We start from the raw sequence: 9,022 nt of genomic DNA on the forward strand, positions 1-9,022 counted from the left end.
AAAATGAAAAATTCCTTAGGCAATATTGTTTGTCATTCCAATATGCACCCTTGTGCACAATATGAGATCATTTGAACAAACTATGCCATGGATGTGGCCATAAGATTGATCATTTGGCTTGAAAGCCATCGATCCCACACGTGATAGCTCGTTTTTTAGAACACTTTTTTAAAAAAATTGCCGTATTACAAGTTTGTTATTTTTCCTAAGAACTTGGCCACATATAATGACACAATGCGAAGGTTTCCCAATTTTTTGATTTTTTTTGAATTTTTTATGCCCATTTCAAAATGCGGTCAAAACGGCGGGAATGACCGTTCCTAGCTAGTGGTTGAATCTTGGAATTTTTTTGGTGTTTCTCTGATTAAATAGATACTTATGTACCTAGAAATTATTTTTATAAAAAATAAAGAGCAAACTACAAGGCAGCTGCAGTTCAAATTTGACCCGCTTCCACCTGAATCGGCAGAAATTTGTCTTTTTCACGACAGGTGGATCAAAACTTTTTACACCCAACCATTTGGTCAATTGTGCATTAAATATGGCCTAGTATTTTATAAAAATGATTTGGTCCAATTTTGCAACAATTATTTGGGAGGTCCTTCACAAAAAAACCTCCTTTTGGGCAGTCGAAAAATGGAAAATGGTTTTTTCGTCCAAAGAAAATGAAAACTTCCTTAGGAAACATTGTTTGTCATTCCAATATGCACCCTTGTGCACAATATGAGATCATTTGAACAAACTATGTCATGGATGTGGCCATAAGATTGATCATTTGGCTTGAAAGCCATCGATCTCCACACGTGATAGCTCGTTTTTGAGAACACTTTTTTTAAAAAATTGCCGTATTACAAGTTTGTTTTTTTTCCTGGGAACTTGGCCACATATAATGACACAATGCGAAGGTTTCCCAATTTTTTGATATTTTTTTGAATTTTTTATGCCCGTTTCAAAATGCGGTCAAAACGGCGGGAATGACCGTTCCTAGCTAGTGGTTGAATCTTGGAATTTTTTTGGTGTTTCTCTGATGAAATAGGTACTTATGTACCTAGAAATGATTTTTGAAAAAAATAAATAGCGAACTATGAGGTAGCTACAGTTCAAATTTGACCCGCTTCCTGCTGAATCAGCGGGAATTTGTCTTTTTCACCAGAGGTGGATCAAAACTTTTGACACCCAACCATTTTGTCAATTGTGCATTAAATATGTCCTAGTATTTTAGAAAATTGATTTGGTCCAATTTTGCAACAATTATTTGGGAGGTCCTTCACAAAAAACCTACTTTTGGGCACTCGAAAATTGGAAAATGGTTTTTTCGTCCAAAGAAAATGAATACTTCCTTAGGCAACATTGTTTGGAATTCCAATATGCACCCTTTTCCACAATATGAGATCATTTGAACAAACTATGCCATGAATGTGGCCATAAGATTGATCATTTGGATTGAAAGCCATTGATCTCCACACGTGATAGCTCGTTTCTGAGAACACTTTTTTAAAATAATTGCCGTATTACAAGTTTGTTATTTTTCCTGGGAACTTGGCCACATATAATGACACAATGCGAAGGTTTCCCAATTTTTTGATTTTTTGTGAATTTTTTATGCCCGTTTCAAAATGCGGTCAAAATGGCGGGAATGACCGTTCCTAGCTAGTGGTTGAATCTTGGAATTTTTTTGGTGTTTCTCTGATTAAATAGATACTTATGTACCTAGAAATGATTTTTGGAAAAAATAAAGAGCAAACTACGAGGTAGCTACAGTTCAAATTTGACCCGCTTCCTGCTGAATCGGTGGAAATTTGTTTTTTTCACCAGAGATGGATCAAAGCCTTTGACACCCAACCATTGTGTCAATTGTGCATTAAACATGGCCTAGTGTTTTATAAAATTGATTTGGTCCATTTTTACAACAATTATTTGGTAGTTCCTTCATAAAAAACCTCATTTCAGGCACTCGAAAAATGGAAAATTGATTTTTCGTTATTCGAGGAATAACACTACTAATTATTTGGAAACTTAACAAACATTGTCATAAAAAGAGAAGAAAACTTACCACCGGGCGTCGTGGTGCTGCGTTAGAGCTCACGCTGCAATGGAGCTTCGTTGGCCGCCGTGGTGCTGCGTTGGTAGCGCCTATTGTTAATCAATTATGACCATTTTAGATGGTCATAACGTCATCAAAGCCTGCACTTCGTTTTGATTGGTCTATAGGCATGTCACGCGGATCAAGCATTAGAGACCGTCGGATACTGCCAGATCCAACGGCCCACACCCCTCACCCTCTCCCCCGCCCACACCCACCCGAAAGCAGCTTCCCTCACGTACACCACATGTCGTTGAGGGCACGGACATGTGGGCCTAATTCCTCGTGGGCCCACATGTTAGTGGCCGAATGCCTCCCTCCTCTCCCCCTCTCCCCACACACCACTCACCCACCGCACACCACTCCTCCCCCTCTCCCCCACACACCACTCCTCCCCCCACGACCCGCAGCCCAAACCCTAACCCCTCCTGTCGGACCATCGCCGCCACCTATGGTGCCAGATCCGACCTCAAGCCGCTCCTCATCACCTCGCTCCTCACCTTCCCCGCCGACCACCCGCTCCGCGACCACCTCGTCGCCACCGCCGCCTCCTCCCTCGCCTCCGCGATCTCCGCGTCGCTCTCCGACCACCGACAAGATCAAGCCGTACCTCTCCCTCTCTCCCATGGCGCTAGATCCGCGTTGTCGTCGAGCTGGATCCGCGCCTCGTCGAGCTGGATCCGCGCCTCGTCAAGCCTCCACGGCCACAGCGGGCCTTCCGGATCCGCGCGTTGTCGAGCTGGATCCGCGCCTCGTCGCGCGGCCTCGTCTGCCTCCGCGGCTGCATCGCGGGCTTATACTATGTCGCCAACCCGCTCACCTTTCGCCGCGGTCGCCGTCCTCTGACCTCCCCATGGCCTCGCCGGGAGGCCCGGCCCTCCCAGTCACACCATGGCCGACTTCCTCAAGGTAACCCCTTCTCCCACTCGGCCAAATGGGTTATTTGATGTTTCTAAGGTAGTAACATAGTTTTGAGATGCAAGTGATGTTGATTCTGTTCATCTAGGTATGTGTAGTTGATTCATATTTCTCCTGTCCTTGTGCAGGGGAAGTTTTCATCCCTACAGCAGAGTAGAAGGGCTTCACTTCATCATACCAGCCAGGAAAGGTGCGTGGTGGTTGCAAGCCATGGAGGGGAGGCGGTCCTGTTCAACATCAGTCACACAAACCACCACAGTGAGCTACTGCTGCTCCTCTCCCTCCTCTGCTATCCATGCTCTGTTTCATGCCATCGTACAATGGATGATTGAGGGTTAGTTAGGATTCTTAAAAAATGCCTTAGCTATCAATGGACAAAGTATACTGGATTGAAGTTTGGCTAAATGAACCAAGGATTACAAATTACAGTCCTGCTCATTTATGTATTTCATCATGTAACTTTGGACAATACATGATAAATAAGGAGTTATTAACTGCAACCTTGTTGTGCATTGAGATGTCATCAAGAATTTTGATTAGGAAGAGCTACCAAGCTTAGAAGGAATAGTTTTGAATTTGAAGAAAATCAATGTATATGTTCTTTTCAATTGGTTGGTTACTTTCTATCATGCTTTGCTTATGTTATCATAAATGGTGATGTGTGTTCAGGTAGGCGGAGCAGAAAGTTTTAAAAGAGCACAAATCATGTGGCTTGTAGGGCTGGGCAAAAAAACCGACCAACTGAAAACTGAACCGAAACCGAGACCGAATAAACCGAATTTTCGGTTTTTTTGCTGTTAACAGAAAAGTTCGGTTAGCTGGGCCACTAACCGAACCAAATTCGGTCAGTTCGGTATATTTCCCGGTTAACCGAATAACAGCCCACTCCACACCCCACCCTCGGCCCAGTACAGCCCACCGCCCCACCCACCCAGGCACGACGCCACAAGTCCACGACCCACGAGCCACGACCCCCCACAGCCTAACGCTCCTAATCCCATCCTCTTCCCCTCCCCCACGCCCGCCCCTTGCACTACTCAGCCGCCGCCGCTTCTAATCTGAGTAGCAGGGAGCCAGGGACACAGCCGCCGCTACTCATCTGAGCGGCAGGGACGCCGCCGCCGGTGCCACCGGCCACCGCATCTTCTCTGGTTCTCCCCACTCATCCATCCCCGACGCAGCGAACTCCACCGCATCTACACGAAGGAAGGAAAGGAGCACGGAGACAACTCAGACGAGGACCCGCCGTCGCGCATCTCGGCCTCCAGTTCGTCATCACTTCTTCCACAGTAGAAACTGAGCATTCAGTCAACGTAATAAGCTCAATCCCCCATCCTTTGTATCCAGTTTTTTTGTTCTTTGTGAGTAGATGGTAAAGGTGGATCTGGAATCTGGATGCTCTTGTTGTTTAGTTTTTTCTCATTCTGTCTATGGATGCCATCTTTTGTGCTGCTCCACTGTCGAGTGTTGACATCTCTGTGTATATCACTAGGAAATCCTACTTGGATGACTTAACTGTTCACAAATACAACTTGTGAATGCTTCTATTATCTTGTCGTGAAAATAACATTTGAACTGTAGTGGAGTGGATTCAGCTTTTAATGTATTGCAGAAGCAGAATGGAAAATGAATGTATAGTGTATATCACTCGGAGTTTAATCCAAAGAGATAATGTCTGCTGCCACATTTTCGCTTGGTTGAATACTGTCCCAATCCCATGCCGTAACCATTAGTAGTCTGTGAATTATTAATATGGTCAGTTTACTTTTATGTTGTCATATGATTCTGCCGGCTTCTTTTAATTCCTAATCTGTTATTACTTGCTGGAAGCTGCTGATAAGGAACATGTTATTTAATTCTTCTCTGAATTAATTAGTATAGAAGAATGATGACATGAATTCTAATTATGCTACTATTTTGTAGATGGTTGAACCTGGTGGACTTGGTGATGACATGACCGAAGAGGAGATGCGAGTTTATGAGGAAGAACAAAGAAAGATTGATGAGTATGAAAAGGAAAAGGAGATGGAGCAACGACCTACAAGAAGGCAGATGAAGAAAAGATCACCGATGTGGGATCACTTTTCTGAGGTACTAGTTGATGGTATGCTCAAGTTTGGAAAGTGCAAGCATTGCAACCATGATATCAAGGCCGTTTCAGAGGTTAATGGTACATCTGCCTTAAAGAGTCATTTTAATACTTGCAAGTATAATCCTCATAATGATAAGAATAAGAATCAAGGTACTTTGCAAGTTATCCAAGGGGAAAGTCCTTCAGTGCATAAATTTGATCCCGAAGCACTAAGGAAAGCTATTGCTAAGATGATTATAGTAGATGAGCTTCCATTTGCATTTACTGAAAAAGCTGGTTTTAGAGAAGTGATGTCAATTGCATGTCCACGTTTCAATATGCCTTCTAGAAGAACATGCACTAGGGATGTTGTGAAGGTTTATTTTGAAGAGAGAGCGAAGCTGAAACTTTTTTTCAAACAATCATGTCAAAGAGTGTGTCTCACTACTGATGGTTGGACTTCTCAAACACAAGATTGCTATATGACAGTCACGACACATTTTATTGATCCTGAATGGAATTTGCACAAGAAAATCATTAGTTTTTTCCTAGTGAAAGGTCATAAGGGAGATGATATAGGTAAAGCCATAGAGCAATGCTTGATGGAGTGGGGAATAAAAAACGTTATGACAATAACTATTGATAATGCTAGCGCGAATGATGGTGGTGTGGGTTACATAAGGAAGAAAATGATCAAAACTGGAAATAGCATAGCTGAAGGTAAATATTTTCATATGAGATGTGCTGCACATATTATAAATCTGATTGTTACTGATGGTCTAAAAGAATTGGATGAATCAATTAAGCGTGTGCGAGCTGTGGTTAGATATATAAGACATGGGCCATCTAGAATTACAAGATTTAAAGAACTTGCTCAGTTAGAAAAGGTGGACAGCGAGGCATTCTTGAGTTTGGATGTATGCACTAGATGGAATTCCACATACCTAATGTTAGCAACCGCAATCAACTTTGAGAAAGTATTTGCGAGGTATGAGGAAGAAGATCCACTCTATACATTGGATTTAACTAGTGAGAAAGGTCCTGGTATTCCTGTTGATAGTGATTGGGAGAATGCTACGAAAATGGCTGAATTTCTTGGACAGTTTTATCACCTTACTCTTAGTGTTTCCGCCACACTTCATGTGACCATGAACCAATTTGTTATGGATATTGCTGAAATCAATGTTGTGTTGGAAGAGTGGGCTGATAGTGATGATATTTTGCGCAAAACAATGGCCAAGAAAATGCAAGATAAGTATGATAAGTATTGGGGACGTTGGCATGAGGAGGTGGAGAATGAAAAGGGGAAGGGGAAAGGAAAGAAAAAGGAAGAGGAGAATGTGAACATGTTTGTATTTGCTGCAACTGTTCTTGATCCAAGATTCAAGCTATCAAATTTCACAAAACTAGCAATTGAAGAATTGTATGGTGAATTAAATGGAGGCAAAGCTTGGGAGGCAGTGAAAACATTTATGCATGCTTTGTTTGAAGAGTACAAAGCTAAGTATGCACCAAGTGATGTAAGCAAGCATGTGGGTGCTCCACAATCTGAACCAACTCAAAAAAGGGAAGGAAGGAAATTGCTGTCTCGGATAAATAAAAAGTGGAGAGTTGGTGCTGATGGTGAAGCTAGCATGAGCAAATCGGAATTTGAGAAATACCTACATGAAGAGAATGAAGTAAATAGGGATGATTTTAACATTCTAAAATGGTGGAAGGACAATGCTGCTAGATTCCCAACATTGGCTAGAATGGCCCGTGATGTGTTGGCTGTTCCGGTATCAACGGTTGCGTCTGAGTCGGCATTTAGCACAAGTGGTCGCATTCTAAATGAATTTAGAACCTCTCTTACACCATTCATGGTCCAAGCTCTTGTTTGTGCCCAAGATTGGCTAAGGGGTTCTATTACTATCAACATTGAAGAAGATGAGGAGGAATTGTTAAGATTGGAAAAGGGTAACATATTGTGATTGTTTTCTATGTAATTTTCTATATTTCTAACTTCCTATGCTTATTACATGTTCATTTCATTCTTTTTCAGAACTAATTGAAGAGCTTGGTAGTACAAATTCATCCAAGTCAAAAGCAAGCAGTAGCAAGTCTGTTTGCAAGCCATCTGGGGTTGTGCCATCTTGCCCACCTCCATCCTCTACTTAAACATGGGTGAGTGAGTTGCAAGAAATTGTCCTGCTCTTGTTCATGTTTTTAGCATTCTTTTATTTATTTTCTGATGTATGATTCAAAAGATGCACAACACAGCCATGTAAATGAATATGTTGCTCACTTGCTGCAATGAACCTCATGTAAATGTTGTTGTAATACAAATGTTATTTCATGAACCTCATGTACTTTGTTTCAAAAATCTATGGGAAACTCTTATGAAGAAAAGATCTTCAGATTACTCTTTACTCTTTAGGTACATATAGTCCAACATATTATGTTTTACATATATGTAGTTCTTTTAATCGAATCATGTCAAACCTTGTAATGTGCCATCTGCTATTCTATTTTACATGCATATATATAGTTATTTTATCTGAATTCTGCGTCATGTACTATCTATTCTAACCGAATTCTGCGTCATGCACACAACATTACAGATTCGCAACGCTTGGCTAGAAGCTGGGATGGGCAAGATTCTCTGGACATGTCAAGATGTTCCTGTTCATGATGGCAAATTGGGATTCTTATTTGTGGCCACGCTTGAAATGCACTTCAATCTCCTTCCTATGTGCTTGTGTTTGAAGTGTAATAATAAGTAAACTTTAGACTTGGTTGTGTTTTGTTCAACTTGGACTTTGGTTATGTGTCCTGCAACTTGGAATTTGCCAATTTGGTTATGTGTTGGGCTGGAAATCTGGAACATGAACTTGGCTCTATTACTTTTACTTGTCAGTTTGTCACTTATCACTAGGGCTTATCACTTTTCAGTGTGGACTTTGGAAGTTTTACATTTGATGATTGGTTATGCATCTGTCATTGTTCTGAAATCCTTGTATTTGATATTATGTGATATTTGAAAAGATGAGAATATGTTATACGCATTTTACATTTTTGTCTTGTTGTGCTGTCAAATTTTTTCTTTCAACCATGCATGTTGATGTTGCTGTCAATATGTCCTGAAAGTGCATTTTCTGTACATAGTACACAATTCAATTTAAACCGAAAACCGAACCAAAAAAATCGGTTAACCAAAATTTCGGTTAGCTAAATTTTAGTACCAAATTCGGTTTTCACTTCTGCAAACCGAATTCACAAAAAAACCGAAAAGAAGAAACCGAAATTTTGGTTTCTACCGAACGCCCAGGCCTAGTGGCTTGCTGCTTGACTAATTGAACACCTGCTACTGCTACTGTGACACCGCGGCTGGGCTGTCCAGTGGGTCGTGCCTGCTTACCTGGCAGCAGTGGCGGCGGCTACAAGTTTTCTCCACTGCTGCAGCTCATCTCCAAGTCCTACAACCTGGATCATCTCTGTCACCAGCGCCTACAGCCTGTGTCTGAAGTCTGAACCTCTCTTCTGTACTCCATGTTTTCTGAATTTCACTGAATTTACTGAATGTGCATGTGAATCTCAAAAGTATCCATTGTGTGTGTGTGTGTTCGAGTGTAGGAGTGCAAATGGGCACCCTTTAGGGTATTCTGTGACCCTCTTTAGTTCAACTAAATGAACTGGTTTGAAGCTCTAGTATGCTTAGAGTGACTGGTTTCATTAATCTCTTAATCGACAAGTTATCTGGACTATTTTGCTGTGTTTCCATCATACACCTTTGATTTATTTAGTGACTGCAGACTGTGGTTATACAGTAGAAGTAGTTAGTATCTCTGTAGACTGCATATTATACAGTAGAAGTAGTTAGCCAATTTCTAGGGGCTGTCTGTTCACCTGTTAGTATCTCTGTAGACTGTACATGCTTCAAATGGGGATGGCTTTTTGCTCCCTTGAATGCA

General features: G+C 41.6%; 1 protein-coding gene across 1 annotated transcript; it reads left to right on the plus strand.

Moving 5' to 3' along the window:
* The first annotated feature begins 3,973 nt into the window (after positions 1-3,973).
* Positions 3,974-8,046, plus strand: LOC125553010 (zinc finger BED domain-containing protein RICESLEEPER 2-like). Its single transcript, XM_048716742.1, has 4 exons — positions 3,974-4,314; positions 4,925-7,028; positions 7,114-7,235; positions 7,673-8,046. The coding sequence occupies exons 2-3, from the start codon at positions 4,925-4,927 to the stop codon at positions 7,227-7,229; spliced, it is 2,220 nt and encodes a 739-aa protein (XP_048572699.1). The 5' UTR covers positions 3,974-4,314; the 3' UTR covers positions 7,230-7,235; positions 7,673-8,046.
* Positions 8,047-9,022: the final 976 nt, after the last annotated feature.

Source organism: Triticum urartu, chromosome 4 (assembly GCF_003073215.2).
Source record: "Triticum urartu cultivar G1812 chromosome 4, Tu2.1, whole genome shotgun sequence".
NCBI classification, from domain to species: Eukaryota; Viridiplantae; Streptophyta; class Magnoliopsida; order Poales; family Poaceae; genus Triticum; species Triticum urartu.

What these genes read in the sequence shown, in the direction of transcription:
- LOC125553010 (XM_048716742.1), top strand. Translation starts at nt 4,925, where the DNA reads ATGGTTGAACCTGGTGGACTTGGTGATGACATGACCGAAGAGGAGATG. An exon ending in ATTGTTAAGATTGGAAAAGG is followed by an intron (nt 7,029 to 7,113) that starts GTAACATATTGT and finishes ATTCTTTTTCAG; the next exon opens with AACTAATTGAAGAGCTTGGT.